Genomic DNA, 20,361 nt, shown 5'->3' on the forward strand with positions numbered 1-20,361 from the left:
AACTGTGCAAGTGACTGAACAACAAAATACTATCATATATTAGAGAAAATTGTTTTGATTTCAATAAAGTTGTTTCTGACAAATTTACATGATAAATGTTCTGAAAATTGTTTATAAATTGAGTTTTAACTAAACTTTTTTTACATTAAAAAAAAGTTTCCTATCCCACGGAAAGAGTTTGAATAAGATAATCAAAACGAGAAGCATGAAATGGAAATAGCATACAAAATGTTGACTCATTAACAATCAAAAATGTAAATTAAAAGAGTGAGGATCCATTTTCCCCCTAACAAATAGACAAAAAAAAATTTTTTTTGAAAGACATCATTAAGCGATTGATAAAAATATAAGATACCCATTTTCCTGTACTGCTAGTGAGTGTGTGAACCAATACAGTCGGGGTGCAATTCCTCTTTTAATTTGTTCCTGAAAAAGAATTGAGCCTGCTCACAAAAATTTAGCCTCTGGTATCAAGTTAAAAGTTCAATAGTTGAGGATTAGTTAGATTGTGTGTGGTTGGCACTATTCGTAAATATAGTATATAGTCAATAATATAGATATTTATTGTGTAGCGCTGAAATCAACAAGTTATACACATATAGGTAGGTACACACACCACACACACATACATTTACTTTTCTGTACATAAACATCTCTGACAGGCAAAGAAATATCCGGGAAGGGTATTCACTAAGGCAGTTAGTCTGCTCCCTGCATCTGGGACAGAAAAATAAGTATTTTACATTTCCTCCTATTAAAATAAAATGATTTAATTTTCAAGTTTTTGGTATTAGAAGAATGATAATATTTTAATTTAATAATATTTTTAAAGCCCTTTAGGTTATTCACTCTATACTGTGAATAATGATTTATATATATATAATATATACACATATATTATGTGTATATATATAAAATTAGGAGATGCTTACTATAAGGAAATTGTGTGAGTCCATCACTAATGGATTTTTTGAACGGGAGCAAGAGTTTTTAAATCCATGTTCTTCAGGTATGGCTCATTTGTAAAATAAAGTCTTAGTATTGTCCTGAACGTTGATGAATATATAAAATGAAAACGTTGGCAATACTCTGACAGGGAGTCATTGCCCAATAATTAATTAGTCATAGATTTTTCATTATTTTACAAAATTTAGATATTTTTCTTGGTCAAGTAACTAAGTAGGCACAACCATAGAAGGGAAGTTTTTGGTCGATGGTTATTGTACTGAATTCTTAAAGCACAGACTTTTCCTGTTTATCTGGAATTTATTTGTATAATTAAAAAAACATTTCAGAAAGATAATTTAAGAATGAAGGGAGAGTGAAGCATTTGAATTCTAAAAGTTTCAGAGTTCTATGCATCTGTAATTGGTTGAAAGGTTACTTTGGAGTTTCATCTCACTTTGGTGACTTCATCTTTAACTGGTAGTTTGTATATTTTAGGAATATAACACAGAAATTGAAATCTAATTTTAGGACAGCTTTTTCTGCCTTAATTTCTTTTTTTAATGTAATTTTGTTGATTGTGGTTTATTTACAATGTTAGTTAAATGCGTAATCAGCATAAATATATGCAATCATGCAATTTAATTAGGAATGTCATTTAGGAAAGTAATGACGAAATTCAGACATTCATGACATTTTTTTAATTTCTTGGGAACTTCATTTTAAAACTGTTATTTGAATAAAAGGTAGCTAATATTCAAGCTTAAGTATTTCTCTTTTTCATAATAAGTGAAAAAAATCTTGTGTTTTTTCAGTGGATTAAAATATAGTATTAAAAGTATGATGTAGTCTGTAGAAGATGAAAATTTCTTAATTATATTTATATAACGTTCAACTTTCTATTCCTCATCATTTTTCCAATTTTAGGCCTGAACTTTCCCAGTCTTGTGAAAGAGGCAATTTAGAATATGATTCTTTTTTAAACTCTGAATCATAGGTTTACATAGATATATATTTATATTTTATGTCAAGATATTTCACTTCTACTACTAGCTTGAGTTAATCACATGGGGAACTGGGTAAATCGTTAATTAATGCAAGTAATCAGCTAGTGAGTATTCAAAAATACTAAAAGCAAATAGATTTTTGTAGATAAAGTATTCCATATTTAGGTATAAATAACAATGTCATTTTGGTTTAAAGAAGTGTATGCTTTCTGCTGTAACTAACATATTATTTATGAATCCTTGCCTCACAATGCCTTTGATATTAAGAAGCATAAATCTTTCCTGTGTTGTTTTTTTTTTTTTTGTAGAACTTATTCTAAAGTTTTTTGGAGATATCAAAGCTAAGTAGTTTTGCTGATTGCTTTGTGGTTCTAAGGTTGCGTGAAGATACATTTCATTATGTATAAATCAAATGTGAGAAATAGAATAATGGGAAAAATTACTTTCTCTTGCGGTGGTAATTTCTCAGAACATTTTAAAGGACTTTAAAGTGATAATGTTTTAACACTGATCTTTTATTCGATGAAACTCATATATAGAAAAAGAGGTGAGAAAAGTATAGGAAATTGCACGAAATTGGCAGGGCTGCTTCTAAATCTTCTAAAGAAATAACCCCATATCTCTAAGTATTCAAGGCAAAGCATTTTAAGCAGGGAAATAAGAAGATCTTAAGGAATAGCCACCAGGATGGAAAATGCCAGGCAGGTCACCACCCCAACTATATCATGACTTACCTTAGAGAAACATACAGACTGGACAGTCGGGCATGTTTAGTGAACATTTATTATAATAACAAAAAGGAGCACAAAGATGAATAAAGGACACCTCTCTTGGCTCAGCTCCTAGTAGTTTGTGGAAGAGTGGCATTTAATCAATAATTACAATATAATGAGAAGAACACAGCAATAGGTTTGAGTAAAGTTCTATGAGATCACATTAAAATAACACTGCTGGGGAAAATTATATGTTGGCGGCTATGAAAGTCTTTACCAAGTAGGAACATTTGACTTGACCTTCAAAAAGTAGAGACTTAGGCTATTTTTCTCTCACTGTAGCAGCAGCACATTGTAGAAAATGTATAAAATAAAGATGCCAAAAATTAGCGGCCGCCATCTTGCATAACACAGAAAAAAGTACTGGTAACACTATAGTATATTTGTCTTTTTTTTTTCTTTTGTGTATATGCATATATGTAGATATTATTCTTTTATCCAATTCAAAGACTATATACAGTTTTTAAAACTTATTTATAAATCTTTTTGCACATCTAAGAATATTTCCACAGTCTCATATCCTCGTAGACTTCACTACAGATTGAAAAATTTCCCACAGAAAATTTTTATTAAAACTTTTATTAAAAATTTTATTGGTAGAATCCCACTACCAATATTAGATAATAATACAATAGTTGCTTTAAAAAAAAAACCTTATCAAGTAATGACAAGTACAATTTTACAATACATTTCTGTGAATAGAGAAAATAATTATATTTTATTGCATTTCTTTGACTTCTTATAATATTAAACACTTTTACATATTTACTAGTATTCATATTTCTTTACTGTGAATTATTTATGACATTTGCCCATTCTTTTAAAATGAAGAACTAATCTCTTTTAAAATACATTGGTATATTTTTTGGTATATATTTGTATATATTAAGATGAGATACATATATTTATATGTTATATAAATACATATTTGTATATATTAAGATAAACCATATGTGATTGCCATTATGTAGGTCAGAAATTGAATAAACATACATAATATTAATCATAATATGTGTTATTGGTATTTTTCCTGCTGGTCTTTCAAATTTCTATAAAACTAAAAATAAGACCTTTTTATTTTTTTGTCTAACATTCTTTAACGGTTTTCTTTTGTATTTGTGTGCTTTGTATAATGACTGAGTCTCCAACTTGACCACCTTAAGACAATGTTTTGTTTACCTCATATTTTCAACCCTAGGACATAGAAGGAAGTTTGTAAATATAGATTTCGTAGTTATATTTTCCACCTTTATCCAAGAATGATATTCAGCCTTTAACAACTAATAATATTTGGTTAGTCATAATGGGCACAGACCAGGCCACAGGACTGAGCCCAGATCTACAGGCCTGGTCGAACCAGGTGTTCATTTCTTGGTTCTTGGATTATGTGGAGGGCATTGTTCATCTTTTTGTAGAGAAGTGGGGAGTTGGGGTGCAGTTAACCTGTTAATTTGTTCCGATTGAACTTTAGAATCACTTAGAGTTCAGAAAAATACAACTGGTTTTGATTCTAAGAATATGGCACATCTTCTACTTGCTAAAGTCATCTTTTAATAAAGAAGCATGAGCCCAGGAGGTTGAGTGACTTGCCTTAGGTTACACAGTTATAATCTTAGGATCATAATTATTTAAAAAATAAACAACAGAGATAATTTTGAGATGAGGAAAGTGCAGATGTTATCGGCCTCTTGTCCAAGTCCACACAAATCTCTAGTGGGCCTTTAACCTATAGAATTTGGGGCTATTGTGATAATGATATGATTTATGTAATTTAAATCAGATAAAATATAAAAAACAATCTGATAGGAACTCATGTGTTGGTTGTCATCTGTGGTCATTGGCTAGTCAGCCTGGGCCCAACATTGGGCAATTACAGATTCTGAGTCCACGAACTGAGCGTGGTCTGATGGCAATATGCAGTGACATTGAGTATATCAGACATCTGGCAGCCATAATTTAATCGAAGATCCTCACTGATTTGGGCCCTAGGTATTTGGACATCATCTTTGACACCGGGCATTATTATAACGATTGATTCCATCTGGCCTGTTCTGGCTCAGACGACTAAAATTTTCCATAGAGAGGCTATTGGCCATGACTGGTCCTTGTTTACAGAATTTTTCATCTCCCCCCCAGGCTGGCAGAGTCACATTTTTCATGCATTGAGACTTAGCTTTTAGTGCAAAGCCCTTATTCTAAAATCAGCCATTCCCAATACAGGAAACGAAGGTAGTTTAGCATAGTTAATGATATGTAGAAGTATTACAGTATTTTTACCAAATAAGTTTTAGGTTTTTATTGTGCTGTGGAGACTCTAAACTCTCATCATGTATGAATTTTCACAAGGTAAATAGAAAAGCTGAAAACAAATGTAGAATATTTAATATATGATCCAGAATGGCCTTGAATATGTTAAGATATTTAGCTAGCCAGCAGATGATAGACTTTTATGGCTGAGAGGGACCATAAAGGCTATAAAGCTGCCCCCTCTCATTTTACAGGAAGTCACATACCGAAAAATTCCATGTAGTTTCTAGGTTCATGATACAATGTTTTCTCCAGAAAATTCCAAGGATCTTATTAAAAGATAGATTTTAATTTAATTAAATGATATTGTCTCCTCTGTTTATAGATTATTGATAGATATGACTTATGTGGAAATTAGTTTATTCTCCAAATCTGGCAGATTTATCTGAAGAATCAAATCAGTGAATGGTCTGAGTTCTTTGACAGTCATCCTTTTTATTAGAGGTTATCGTCACGGTAAAACAGTGCTGAAATCTACTTGAAGGAATTCAATTTTTCTTTTAAATTTCTACTAGGCAGTGAATTGAAAATCCTCAATTACCCAGAAGATTAATTATTTATTTTAAAGTAGTCCCCAACCTTTCAAGATATAATAAAAAAATATAAAAAAGTATTAACGTGCTGTTACTTTCTGCCATGTTTTTACATTAACGTTACTTCATTTGCTACCATTGGCAGAGTCGACTTGATGGGATGTTGCATTCCTTATTTGCTTTCGAATGCTGGATTGTTTACATTTGTTTGCTGTTTTAAATAGCCCATTTTGTCTAGTTTATTTTTCCTTTTAAATTGTTTTTGTGTGTGTGTCATAGCATTAGGCTTTGTCACAGATTGCTAAATTGACCCTCTGAAAGATTAATCAGAGGCAGTTTACTTAATAGTTAATTAAGAGTAAGCATCTGGATCCAGCTCTGGTTACTTTCCTAGTCTGTCATGTATCCTACCATGTGCATCGATATTCCCATATGTAAAATGGGCTAATAACAATACATGCCATATTTATTAATGTATGCAAATGTTAAAACAGAGCTTGATATTTAACTAAACCTAAATAAAGATTAGCTATTTTTTATCATTAACAACTCATATTATTAGAAACTGCATAAAACACCTCTATTTTCTAACTGTTAACAATTTTATTCTTTTTGTTTATTTTTAATGCTTTCGAAAATATGCGACAGTAGTTTAAAATTGCCTAAATTTTTATTAATGATTACTTATAGGCTAAGTATGTTTTCCATAGGATAATCCGCAATTCTTATGTGTAAAATTAAAATGTCTGCTTATTATTTTATTTAATAGTAAAATTAGAAAACTATTAAATTTTAAAAGTATAAATTTGTTCTATGTATATTTTAGAGTATTTGGATTTTTTCACTTTCCCATCCTGTTTAATTTTTGGAATATTTTTCTTAAACTGCCTCATGCTCTTCGTCTAAAAAATACCCTGCAGTGACCCAGAACCCTGCGGTGACCCAGAAGTCAGAGAGGGGTGGATAGGCACTTACATCTTGGCCTTTATGCTTCGAAGGCTTTGCTGCCTCGAAGACTGAGCCCTTCGGCTTCGTCTTTCTAGAGCCATTATCCACGTATTTTCCACTTTAACTTAAAATTGTCCTTATTTCATCCACTTTATAGCTTTTCAGCCTCACCGGGCCATGCCCACAATCTTCTAAGACATGCGTTGCGTTTCTTACCGAGTCCATTAACCAGAAAGAACCAATGTGATGGACTGAGGCCAAAGGCATCGCTGAACGTCACCCAGCCGGCCAGGGAGCTCTTTTTTGAGTCAAACTCCTTATAAGATAAATAGGACCTGTTATAGATTTGTTTTTTCCATAGTTTTCTCTTTCTTCCGCCCTGTTACCTGACTATTCAAAAACATGGTTAAAATCTTAAGAAGTTGGGCAAGAAATTGCATACACATAAGACACTTTCTCAACATGGCCAATCACTCATTTACTCATTTGTTATTCAAAAATCTTTGAAAAGTTATATGGCAATGTCTGTGCTTATAAGTGAGATAGAGTCCCTCTTCTGAAACACTAATGTTTCAAGTGTCCCCACGGCCACCCGTAGGTTTGGTGACGTGCTACGAGAACTCACAATACTCAATATAAGATAGAAAGCAAACTCTGTAAAGGAAAAAATTGGGGGCAGTGTCTGGGGAAACCAGGGCAAGTTTCCAAGGGTCCTGTCCAGTGGGGACACACAGGACATTTAATTCTTCCAACAGTGAGCTACGACAGCACGTGTGAAATATTGGCAATCACGGAAGACCGTTAGGCACTCAGTGCCCAAGGAGTGTTCACATGACAACTTCCTGTCTAGCACTTCCTAAAATTTCAGACTCCCAGAAGAAAGGCAGGTGTACAGCATAATCCATATTGTTTGCTCAAACAGTTTAGCCACAGTGAGCCACACTTAACTGTTAGAGAATGGTGGGAACCCTTCCCTAAATCTAAGTTCCCAGACGCCAGCCAAGGGCCAACTTTGTAAAAAAGATTTTCTAAGGCGTGCAGTCTCAGACGTGCCCTGTTGACTCTCTTCTGCACAATCTCGCATTCAAGAGGAGTAGGCAGAAGGGCGTTTAAGGAGTCAGGTAAAAAAGAGTTATTGGATTAGAGAAGAAAATTCAATTGTCTCTGCCTGCGGGAGTCAAGGGAGGCTTCATTTAACAAGACAATATTTGAGCAGGATCTTGAAGAAGTCGTGAGATTTCCCAACATCTGAGGTGAGACAGGGCTTTCCTCCATGCGAAAAGTAACCATATTAATTACAAGTAAAGAGATTATTGAGAAATTCTGTGTGGTGGAAGCAGAGGGCATGATGGGGAGTCAGAGAAGGAAGAGTGGTTGGAACCAGAAGAGCATGATGTGCTTTACAGTTTTGTGGGTGGTACGGAACCATAAGAGGTTTATATCAGAAGAGAGAAGTGAACAGATCTGAAAGGTATCTCTAGTAGCAGATAGAAGAAGGATTGGAGAAGAGATTGAAGACAGGAGGATCAGTGAGGAGGGAAGAGACGATGAAGATGTGACCTAAGGGACTTGAGGTGGGACCAGAATGTGGCTCAGTGGTCCTCAGCCAAGGGGCACAGAGAGTCACATGGGAACCTTAAAAAGAATATGATGTCTAGGTCCTACTCAAACCCTTCCATATCTCTCGACAAAGCGTTCTGTACACTTTCTCTCCTGTAGCTATCTTACTCTGTAATGCTACCGGTCAGAACCTCAGAGTCCCCTGCGTGGTCAGTTCGTTGTTGGACATAAACAAGGGCATAACCATTCGCACAGAATTTCCTCTTCACTTCCTCAGTAAATTGAGATGCAGAGCCATATGGCAGTTTACCTTAACCGAATAATTTCATCTGTTCTCAGATGAATCTAGCCAATGAATCTGTCTGCAGTGGACAATCTTAATGTTTCTGCAGAGGAATCAAAGGTGGTGTTTTTGTTTGCAGACCAAAGTGCTTGTCAAAAGGTGCAGTCTTGATGGATCCTAATTACATAAGATGCACTTCAATTTATGTAGTTAGTTCTTGGTGACTTGATGCGTGCCGTGTGGGTGATTTGTATGCAAGACTCAAGAAATGGGGTTAAAGATGTTTTCAACATATAAGTCTTATACTATTTAAGATATTTAAATAAAGTCATTAGGATAACACACAAATATAAACATATCCAACCCAGCATGGCTTTCCTCCCTTTTGTTTTTAAATTATTTTATTTTACAGTACATGATGGCACAAAAGAGACTTACAAGGTTTGCAAGGAATAATACGAAGATATACATGAGTTTCTTGTTTTACTCTGATTCGCTAGATGATATTGGGTTTCAGAATGATGTTCTATTTAAATGTGATGAAGTATCTTCTTCAGTAATAGTTTATTGGCTATTTTAATCGAATAAAATAATCTTAAGAATGCGTTAAGATCAATATATATGTTATATATACAAAAATATGTCTTCAGCCTTTCTCTCCTTCTATCCAAATGGGAGTCATTAGATATATTTAGTGTTTCCATGAGCTATGTGATTAACAACTATAGCAAAATATGTTAGAGAAGATTATCTTCGAAGGTTTTCCATCAGTGGTTTAATTAACATACAGTGGACAGAAAACAAACAATCTGTTCAACCAGACAATTCAGAGATCCCTCCTGTTGCTTTTGTTTTCACTGCAGCTGAGAAGGGAAAAATTATATTACATATATCCCTTCATCTTGTTTATTAATTATTTGTTTTGATGGTGATTAAAATATTTTATGAGTTTGAACTGTATAGGGATGATTTACAATGTTAGATAACCAGGCTGTGGTTTTGCCAGTTTTTCTCAGTCTGTATTTCTGTAAAACATCCATTTTTGATTGGTTTTATCTTCTTTAAAAATCATTCTGAAATGGGGTCAAAATCTAAGCCAATTTCATACCGCAGTCTTGATGAACCATGCACTACCGAATTATGAACATAAAGGAATGTTTCATCTATGCATGATCAGATAGTTTTGCTTATTCATTACAAAATCAGAGAGAAAGCATTTGGTTTCAAATAGAACGGAAAGAAAATTCATGGAAGCCAGGCCCTAAAGCTCACAAATTTTCTAAGTAGAAAACCCTCAGGTCCTTCCTTAAATCCCATTTACTCTGTAAATACAATTAGAGCCAGCAAGTGATGGAGACAAAAGAGTCAATAGCTATAATAGCTGTTAATGTGACAATAAAGCCAGAGAGAAAAAAATTATAAAACACTGATAAGAAAATTAAAAAAACAAAAACAAACAAACAAAAAAACACCCAAACACCACAGCTGTCTGGGGTCTTACCCTTGTAAGTGCTACGGTAAGCATTTATTCTTGTTTCGTTCAGTAAGCCTGAATTCTGGTTTCATACGGGAGGCTTACCTGTCTATTAAATTTACCTTCTGCAGTAATCCTGCTAAACTAGGACAAGTTTGAATGGTCACTGCAATAACAAGAGTTTAACCCATTAATCATACTTCCCAATCTTCAACTTAAGTGGTATTAAAAGATAAAAGTGCAGCATATTCAAATTTTTAAGAGTTTATTGAGCAAAAATCGGTTCCAATGAGGCAGCGCCAAACCAGAAGCACTTATAAGCATTCCAAGGGTAGGGACTAGGGGAGAGACTTTTGTGGAGCAAGGAAACTCTTTGATTGGCTACAGCTTCAGCATTTGTCTGATTCAGAAAAGATGCGTTGGGCGTTTGTGACTGGCGATCCTTAGATTTTGACTTCTTAACCTCGAATCATTTACACGCTTAGGTTTGGGCTTACGTGGGCTACTAAGGTATTGAACTACCTAGGTCTAATGGCCTCCTTGCTTAATTAATTAACAGTGGGGAATATGGGATGGATCATCCCAAGTTTGGGATCTGTTTTTTCTTTGTCCTCTAGGGTGAAAAAGCATGGAGACTAGGAGAAAGGGGACGCAAGGAAGTCGAGAAATAGACTTTCTATGCAGACGGCTCCTCCGGTGTAGTTGTTTGGTGTTCTGCCTTCCCTGGGCCAGGACCACAGGGCTAGTGTGACATCACTGGCCTAACAGGCATCTCGGAAAGTACTGTATGTTGTCGTGTGCTGTCAATATCTAAAAGGATAACAATAAAATTAATATCAGGCAGTTAATACCCAACAATAAGACCCATTTAAAAGAAACCCAAAGTTGCTTTGAAATTCCGTTTCGAGGATTTTGGGAAACACGAATTCTCTGAAGTTTTCGGTGTATTTTTCCTGATTTACACTATAGAGAACTGACAAACCTCTGGTTCAAGCCATTCCTTTTGTGTTATTTAAAAAATATGTATTTTTATATCCAAGACTGTTTAATTGCATTACATTTGCTTCATTTCTTATATATAGGTTGACATGCTAATAAGGACCCTGTATAGATTTTCAGTTGTTCTTCCATGATTATTGATATTCAAGTGGCCACCACCCTGAGTGCAAGGCAGATGCACAACTCTAAAGTTAACCTGGGTGCTGTGCTAGGAGGTCTTACTCTGGTGGTTGTAAAACTTTTATTGCTTACTTTTGTTGTAAGCTGCCTCATATATTTTTGGTAATGAGGCAGGATATATAAATAAAGGATATAAAATTGCTTTTTATAGCTTTGCCTAGAATCATAGGTCTTAGAGCCTGACACGTCCTCAGGAAGAGCTAGCTGCTTTTGCAGGTAGGATATTTTCATTCCCATTTAAAATATAGGATAACTAAAGCATAGAGAGTTTTGTAAATTATGCTGAACTTCATATCCAGCAAACCGATCGGAAAGAACGGCACCCCCGGTCTCCTAGATCCTTGTAAAGTGTTTCTTCCATTACTTAATTCTGTCTGGTCCTGTCATTCTTGCTCCAACGAGACTCTACAGTTAATTCGCCCATTCACTCATTCATTCATTTCACACACATTTATTGAGCCCCGTTCAATGGCCAGTGGGAAAGACAGTGTTAAAAGAGAAACATTTTCTATAGTGGAGGGTGGGAGGGGACCACGATCAACCCTTTATGTACGTGAGGTTTTTCAGTCCTACAATGGGTCTATGAATTGAACACAGCACTACATTTTTCTGGTTTTCAGGTTCTTCTCTGTGGAGTTCTTGGCCATTTCCATCTCCATCTTTTAAGCAGGTCTTTTAAGCTCTGCTATTCTGCAATGCCATGGAAAAGTCTAGATAGCTGACACTATACCAGGGCTTCTCTCTGGGCTCTATTCACTACGGCATCAGACAGTGGGAGATCTCTTAAGTTCACAGAGGAATAAAAAAAATAACCTCTCTGTCTAGATAAATTATTGGCCCTTTTTTGAGTTGAAAGGAAGGTATTTTCGGCCATTTACCTGTGATGAGTACTGATAGCCTTCTCTTATTTATTAGAGTTCTAAGTAGCCGATCCAATGGGACTATAAGTCACACGAAATACATTTGGGTGTCTTAGAATGTTCTTATATTAAGGGGAACATCACAGACATAATTCAGTCATCCTTCAGCCCTGCCACTTCTAAAGCCTGACAATTCATATCTTTTGGTAATAGTTGCTTAGGAGAGGGCTGTTCTTCTTAATCAGAAGCTGACTTCCCCATGCTCGTGCTCCATCTTCCCCCACTGACCTACTGAGATGAAAGACTGGGAGTAATGATTAAATCTAATTTTCCCTCCTGTAGTAGCACGATGAGCTGGGTCAGCAAGGCCAGTGCCTGCAGATGGCTTTCAAATACCTTTGTGATTTGATCTCCCTGCCTTCCCAGCCATTTCTCTAAGTGCCTGTCACTGCCCTTCTTTACCATCCTGATAAGATTCCAAAGTGAGAACAGCACAAACGAACAAGAGCATTTGCGGTGCCTCCTAAGGATGTTCCTTATTAAATGAGTTAGGCAGCGAACCAAGTTTGACTTATGAGTGCGAGGCAGGGTTAGCACATTTACATGGAGATCGTTCCGTGTACTGTTTAGCCCGTTCAAACAGATTGTTGACTCTTTGCTGCTCAGTGTAACTCGTGAAATGCGTATAAGCTCACAAGTTAACAATGTCTGACTTTCACTTTCAAATGTACTGAGAATCGCTTGGTTTTCAGTCCTTTATTTGGATTGTAGCCTGTTTTCTCAGAACAACTGGGAAATGTTTATGAAGGGTGTGTGTGGAGGGCAGGGAAGGAAGGGAATAAAAATCCTTTGCTTTAGGGCAGCACATCTGTTTTAGGGACCGCATCTCTGCACATTCGCCGTTGTCACGACTTACGCTATGTCCTAAAATTGCATCCTCCTCAGAGACGCGCATGCCAACTAGAAGTATGACAATTAAACAGATTTCACTGTTATTCGTTAGTTTTCTGTTTTCATGACTAGCAGAATTCTTTTCTCTGCCGAAGTCGATAGCATGTATATGATTCGTGGCAAGTAGTAACTCGTCACCTTACTTCTTTCCAAACAGATTGGCAATATCAAAGTTCCCAGGCCTTCCTACGAATGGAAGAGGAGGTGGAAGTGGACACGCACGCCTTCAGCCACCGCTGGAAAAGGAGCCTGGATTCCCTCAAGGCGGTGGACACAAACCGAGCAAGCACGGGCCAAGACTCCCCAGAGGCCAGAGGCTTCACACACCTGCTCTTGGACGATGGGCAGGACAATGCCACCCAGATTGAGGTGGGTAAACGATCTGGGGAACTAAAGTGGACTAATGGATATATTTCTTATAAGGCACCCAACTTGCGCGCGCGCGCGCGCACTCACACACACACACATACACACACACGTGCTGTCTCTTCAGCTTTGGACTGTTTTTTTTTTTTAATAAGAATCAATTTAATTCATTAATAAATAATTTGTTAATATTCAGTAATTCAATAATAATAATAACTCCGTTAAATAAGTCGCTAAGCCATTTAATCACCCACAGATCCATTTACTCTCGAAACGGATAAATGTGAAGATGAATACGACACAGCTCCTGCCTGCCAGGGATTTATTGTGTAAGCAGGTCTAAGCGCCATAATCAGATCATGCCTATGCCATGTGATAGGTACAAAATAATATACAGGCCGTAGCGTGGCAAGCGCCGAGGAGGGAGTGATCACCTTTTTGTGGCGTGAGGGGGTGGGCTGTTGACAAAGTAGTGGGCACTGGGGCAGGGCGTTGGCAGGTGGGGCGGAGCTTACCGGGCGGATGACCTGTCCATGGTGAAAGGGAAGATTCCTGGCACAGCGAGTCACGTCTGCTATGGCCACAGAGTCTCACAGGGTTGCCAACTGCCCTGGTTTACCCAGGACTGAGGGGTTTCCTGGGATGTAGGACTTTCAGCTAAAAAACGGGGCAGTTCTGGGCAAACCAGATGGTTGGTCACTCTGTGGCCGTAATTCTTTATTATGGTCGGAGCCATGAAATGGAAGAAGGATGGTCACACTTGGGTTCGGCGAGTCTGGAAGTTTGCCAAGGGCACGTTTTGGGCTGATGTAATCATTGCTTAAGTTTCCATCGTCCGTAGCATTGCAAATCATAAAATACGATCTTGATGAATATATGAATAACGAACATATTCATTATTCATATGATGAATATGATCTAGATGTCACAAAAACGAACAGGCAAATCTTATGAAAATAAGCAAAACCACCCAAATGAGAACAGAGGCTGTTTGTTCCGTTTGTTCTAGCCAGGGACTCAGCCTCCATCACTAACTTGCCTTTGGTGGACACTCAGAAAGGGTGAGGGGAGTGGGAAAGTTTTTCAGTTAAAAAAGCAGTTTCAGGGATGCTCTGGTTGGTGATTGTTGGCCTGGAGAGTCTAGAAGTGGGCTGGCTGGCTCCCTGGACTGGTTGCTGTAGAGGTTGGGGTCAGAGTCTCGTTGTTATCCACGGTGTGGCCATTGTCCGTTTGTATATTTTCTTGCAACCTGAAGTTTTGGTTCCTACTTTCTTCCAGGAACAGGCTTAAGACTTACTAAAAACTAGGCAGCATTCTTTTGCCTGCCCTGAAATAGTTGTTCTTTGGGAAAAGAACTCAGTTTCATGAAACAGATCCTGCGCGATTCCGCAAATAGGATAAAGGCATCATTTGTTTCCTCATTAGTGAGAGGACTCTTCAGAAGATCCGAAGCATGGGCCATGGGGATTCTGTGATATGTTGGAAGCCCAGCAATTTTCAAAAGCCCTCTCCATCTTTTTCACGAGTATGTGACTCTGGTGCTCCCTGGCTGCCTCAGCCAGGCCCCTCAACAGGCAGCGCAGGATGTGCCAGGAGCACAAGTCATACAATATCTATAAGTGGCTACTCTGGCTCCTGCAGAGTGCCTGCTATTTTGGCAACTATGTTGTTATAGCAACTCAGGGTAGGCAACATATTTCTTCCCTGAGAAGCTCTTTAGGGTGCGACATAAAGAAAGGAGAGCTACACAGAAGCAGAGGTGTTTACTCTCTGCCCAGACCTGTACCCACCGAGATTGAAAGGGGGAGCAGAGATTCCTAGAAGTCTGTCATCTCTTTGCAGGATGCCGAATTATTCTAATCAAAATGAAAAATGCCTTTGCTCAGGGATTTATTAGCACTCTTCAGAATACCACTCCAGTCATTATTATAGCTGATTTTGTTATTCAGCCAATTTTTTTTCCTATTCTCCCTTAACAGAGGCTGATCACATCGTGTCAGTAATTTTAAATCGGTAAAAAAAAAAAAGGAGGAAGGATGGTACAGGATGCTGTTTGCTGGGTACTCACTCGGAGCCGAGATCTGCCAGGTGTAGCATGGATACCATTTTACTTGGTCCTTATATCAGCCTGGAGAGATGTGCATCCCCAGGTTCTCTGGATAATCTCAGTGACTTTTTACATGAGGGCCATTTCAGATTTAGGTTTAGTATTTTTTCTAAAGACTCCCGTTCATGAGTAAAATGGCTGGTATTCCAACTCAGGCCTGCCCAGCTCCTAAGGTTTTAGGCTTTCTACTTGACTTTGCTTTGTCTAATAGAGAAGGAAAAATAAGTGGCAATTTGATTATGTAGTGATTTCGGCCGATGGCAGCATGCAAATATCAATATGAAAGTAACACCGGGGTTTCAGTCAGGTTGGGAGGGGCCTTGTCTTGCTAAATGGGCACAAGAGGACTGCTTTTATTTTAAGAGTTTATTGATTTTGACGAGGGGTGGTCGATGGAGATTTTGGGGCTCTGAAGTCCCATAAGTCATTCTGGAAACAAAAGCTTACATCTGACACTTCTCCGCTTAAACGTTTATTTATCTCGGCCCTTGAAATAGCATTTTTAAACATTTTTTGTACCTCTTTTGGGGAAAATACTTTCGCTGGATTGAATTTAACAGAAAGAAAGAAACAAAATGGTTACAGAGTGACTACTCTGTGCTGGACACCGTGACAAAATCTTTCTTTTAGGAATAAGCATTTTGATTTATATTGCTAATTACAAGCAACATAGTGAGCAAAAGACCACATGCGCTTTTCATTTAGATGCTTCCAGCGTGTCAATGTGGAGCATCAGCATCATTTGGCCTGAGACCCTGGCTGTAGTAGTAGCTGCTAAAATAATTTGTGTCCCTGTGAGACTGAGACCACCCTGAAGGGCATCCCTGAAGGGCACATTCTCCTCACTTCCGCCTCCGTCTAGACTTCATATCCCACTATCACTAAACAGAAACAAAAGGCAATAGCATATTTACTACTTGGGCACAAATTCGTTATGAAACAAAGATTGCTATTCTCTGAAATTGGTGACAGTATTTCTTCTGGCCTCTGCACGAGAACAGATAATGGGGGGGCGGGGCAGGAGGGGGGTCGTGTAGAATTTAGTATGCCAGCTAAAGAATTCTTCCAGTTGAAGTTTTTCTTCGTTGTTGGTATTGCTGATTTTTTTTTTTTTTTAATATTCTTCCCATAATGGTATACTTACATTTCCTGTTGAATAAGCAGGGACGCAACAGTTAGCAAACGCCACTTTGATCTGAAAGTTGATTTATGTGAGACTTGTATTTTCTCCATCCACGTGGACAGGTAACCACTTAGATAAGGAACAGTGGCTTCTGATTAGTAGGCGTGAAGAGTGAGGTGTCTTTAAGCAGCCACTCGTGTGCTACTTTTTGTGATTATTTTGGGAGTCTAGGAGCTTTTAGGACTTTGAGGTAGGATTGAGTTCCATTCATGATTCAGCCTTGTTTGAGCAGCTTTCAGCGGGCACCATGATCCTGGGGTTACATGCATGGACGAGCAGCAAAGATCTGCTGGCTGCTCTGCTGTTTCCTGGCACAGAGATCTCATCACATCAGTGGTGCCTTATAGAAGGGAGCGAGCCTGAGCAGTGTTTGGTGAGAATAACAGATTTGCTTAAAGCTCAGTTTCATCATCTTATTCCCATGTAACAGTGTTGGTAACTTACAGTTCTTCGCTTTACAGAAATCAATCCCAAATTTCTAACACACCAAACCAAATATATGCCACTTATTCGCATGCAATATTTAAAGCTTCATATCCCTTCTCTTAGGACAAAGAAAGTGTTTTTGAAAAGGATTATCAAGTGTGATTTTTTTTTTTTTTGCCTTGATCGAAAAGCACCTGGATAACTTGAAGAAAGGAAGATTTAAAACTAGATTTTATGGCTTACCTATAAGTTTAGCATTATGATCCAAACTGACTTAGAAATTGTGAGCTTGACCACTGCCTCTCAGGCGATGCAGATGTGGCTAGACCACAGGCCACACTTGGAGTTGCAAAGAGAGCACAAAGCAGATTTAGCGAGCGGTTTTGAGGATATGCGTGTTCTGAAAAATCTATATTTTAAATCGAATGGCTTACCAACAACGTGTCGCATGAATTTCTCATTCTGATACCAAATTAAAAATCGCAGGCATACCCAGCGATCGCTGTATCATCTGTGTTCTCCTTGAGGCTGTCAGCCAAGGAAGGTGCAGTTGAAAATGGTCACCAAGTATGTGTGATAAATGTGGCTAAACACTAAACCAAACACTAGATAGGGGTCCACCATTTTTCTGCTAAATGTATGAGAAACCCTCTTTGATCTTTCTTGTTGCATACATTGTTGGTTGTGTGCACATCTTATTTTTACAAATTGTATACACTGTGTTTCTTTAAAAAGTTAGCGGTTGCTAGTTGCTGCACACACATAGTTTTTGTGTGTGTTCTGATATTTTATTTCAGTCCCTAATGAGGTAATCCACTTGAAAAGAAAGAAGTCACTGGCAAATACTTAATCTAAAAAACAGCGTGCTTGCTTTGATGATTATTTTACAAAGAACATGGCAAATTCCATAACGTCGCATGTGGGCAGAATGCGCGTGTTATGTTTGCAGTATAGAGAATCATCAAAATATTCTCAGGTAATGAAAATCCTACTGCTCGTGTATCTCAAGGCTAAGTAAGCTTTCTCCACTTCAGAGATCTGACAATAACAGTCATGAATATAAATACAAGGTAGTAATAAGACACATCATCCCATTTGCCAGAGATAAAGTAATAAAAACTTGTAGAATATTGCTGTCCTGGTTCTTGCCTCAGGTTGCTATTCTGCTTATGAACTCATAGAAGAGAATACTTACATATGAGAAGAGTATTATCATGCAGATTTGTGACATTTTTCAAAAAGAAAGAAAAGTTGCACCTGATACCGAACAACTCTGTTACTATGTTTATTATGAATGTGAAGAGCTGGTGTAGATGTTTTTAAATAAAGCACTTCCATTTTAGGGGATCTTAAACTTGCATAGACTTTAGTATGTGGTTGCAGAATCAGAAAGCCATGCAGAGGGAATACTAAGATTAATTCTGAAGAAGCACACTTATTTGATTCAAGAGTGAATTGAAATTTCCCAAATGCATGTAGGTGTCAGAGTGGCTTCTACTAAAGATGAGGAGGAAAAAAAGCCTATGAGGGAATGAGATTGCAAAGCAGGAGAAGTGCTTCAGGGGTGAATCAGCATCCGGAGGGAGACGCTCATTCTGTAAAGAGCCAGAATTAATGTAGGGACAAGGTGTCACCGAACCAAGTCATGAAGAGCTAGAAGGTAACCAAGTATTAGGTATTTCTAGACAGAGTTTTGCACAGATAAGCAGGGGCAAGACTTTACACTTCCTTTTATACTCTGTGTCTTAGTCTCTTTGGGCTGCCGTAACAAAAAATGCCATAGACTGGGTACCTTCAAAAACAAATATTTATTTCTCACAGTTCTGCTGGCAGGTTCTGGATCTGATGAGAGCCTGCGCCCCGGTTCATAGAAGGCCATCCCCCTGCAGTACCCTCACCTGGCTGAAGGGGCTAGGTCGCTCTCCGGGGCCTCGCTTTTAAGGGCGCTAACCTCATTGATGGGGCTCCGCTCTGGTGACCTCATCACCTCCGAAGGTCCCACTTTCTAATATGATCACCTTTGGGGTTAGGATTTCAGCATATGAATTTGGGGGGCACAAGCATTCAGTTCATTACACTCTATTATGGTGCTTGGGATTATCAAAAAGTTGCTTGGAAGCCCCCGAAAGATTTTAAATAGGAAAAGGCAAGATCACATTGACACTCCTAAAATACTGCCATGTGGGGCAAAGTGGGGGTTGGGTCAGACAGCCCAAATCCGGGAGTGGAAAGGCGGGTTTACATCGGACAGGAATTGTCGTGGAGCGACACGAGAGAGTGGCTAGGGAGAAGGCTGTGGAAGGCCATGTGAGTTTGAGAAAGGTTCATTAGATTTCTAACCACTGACTTCCTCTAACCGCTGTGACCAGTCTCCCCTGACTTTCGGTGCCTGCTTGACTCTGAGGGTTAATCATAGGTCCCCGTCATTGTGTTCCCTGCAGGGTGGCCTGCCACAGCCCTGCAGTGCCCATCACATGTAGGCTGGGAACTGGCCTTACGCCTTCAACTCCGCCTCGCCAAAGCGAAGACTGAACGTTAGTTGACAACAAAATCTATTTCAATTTTTTCTGTTTTGGTAATTGGCAAAAACAGGTAGTTTCAAACTTCCGATTTAATCCCATTCATTTTCTTGTAGAATATTGATGACGACTTTTAGTTTTCAAAGAAGTAAATGCACTGAAAATAGTAAATCAGACAGAACTTGTCTCCAATTATTACTCATCTTCTAAAAAGATAATGAGGATTAAAATAAAGTATCATATATCTTACTCAGTTATAGATTATTCTTAGCTTGACATGTCAGCTCTTTATTGAAACAAAAATGGAAAAAGATTCATAACTGTCCTTTAGAGAGTTCCATAAAGAATAACTACATTATCTCTATGATGCCTCACTGTTAGCTAATGAAGTTTACTTATAGTTATGGCACAGAAATAGTCTTCAGAGCGCTACATCCAGGTTGTAAAATTATTAAGTGCGTTAGTCAAATAACTTATTTGCAGAACAAGAATTAAGTTTCACAGTGAACAATGTACTTGTATTGTCCACGTACAAAGAGAAATATTTAAGCTACCCCTACCAGGACTCTCCGGTTCATTATACGAGGATTGTACGAGGATTGCACTGTTTTCCCTACCTCAATTTCCTCGCCATTCACGAGGGCCCTGTTACATCCGCTGCCTCTCGGGGCATTGACTGGTGACAGCAGCAGGGGACTTCCAGTATGGGCAACGCTGGGTAACTGGGAATCGGTGGAATTTCTGTTCTGTCATCTTGCCGTTTTAATTTTCTTCTTCGCCCGGACTAAATTTCCATAGGACATTTAAGATATACTTTTAAGGAAGTTATCATTTTCTATTAAAATAAGATTGTAGTACAGCCCATTGGCAGAGGTCTAGATCTTTATCTAACTGATTTTTAAAACTCATGCCGAAGAAACAGAGAATCGTTTCAGTAATC

At 38.0% G+C, this 20,361-nt stretch overlaps 1 protein-coding gene across 2 annotated transcripts in view; it reads left to right on the forward strand.

Moving 5' to 3' along the window:
* The window catches only part of PLXDC2 (plexin domain containing 2), a 366,773-nt gene that overhangs the window by 143,374 nt on the left and 203,038 nt on the right, over positions 1-20,361 (forward strand). For both annotated transcript variants that reach the window (XM_015585588.2, XM_025043487.1), the window contains exon 2: positions 12,978-13,189. In XM_015585588.2, coding sequence (XP_015441074.1) covers positions 12,978-13,189 — 212 coding nt within the window. The remainder of the gene's footprint in view (positions 1-12,977; positions 13,190-20,361) is intronic.

Source organism: Pteropus alecto, unplaced genomic scaffold (assembly GCF_000325575.1).
Source record: "Pteropus alecto unplaced genomic scaffold, ASM32557v1 scaffold11, whole genome shotgun sequence".
In the NCBI taxonomy this organism is placed as follows: Eukaryota; Metazoa; Chordata; class Mammalia; order Chiroptera; family Pteropodidae; genus Pteropus; species Pteropus alecto.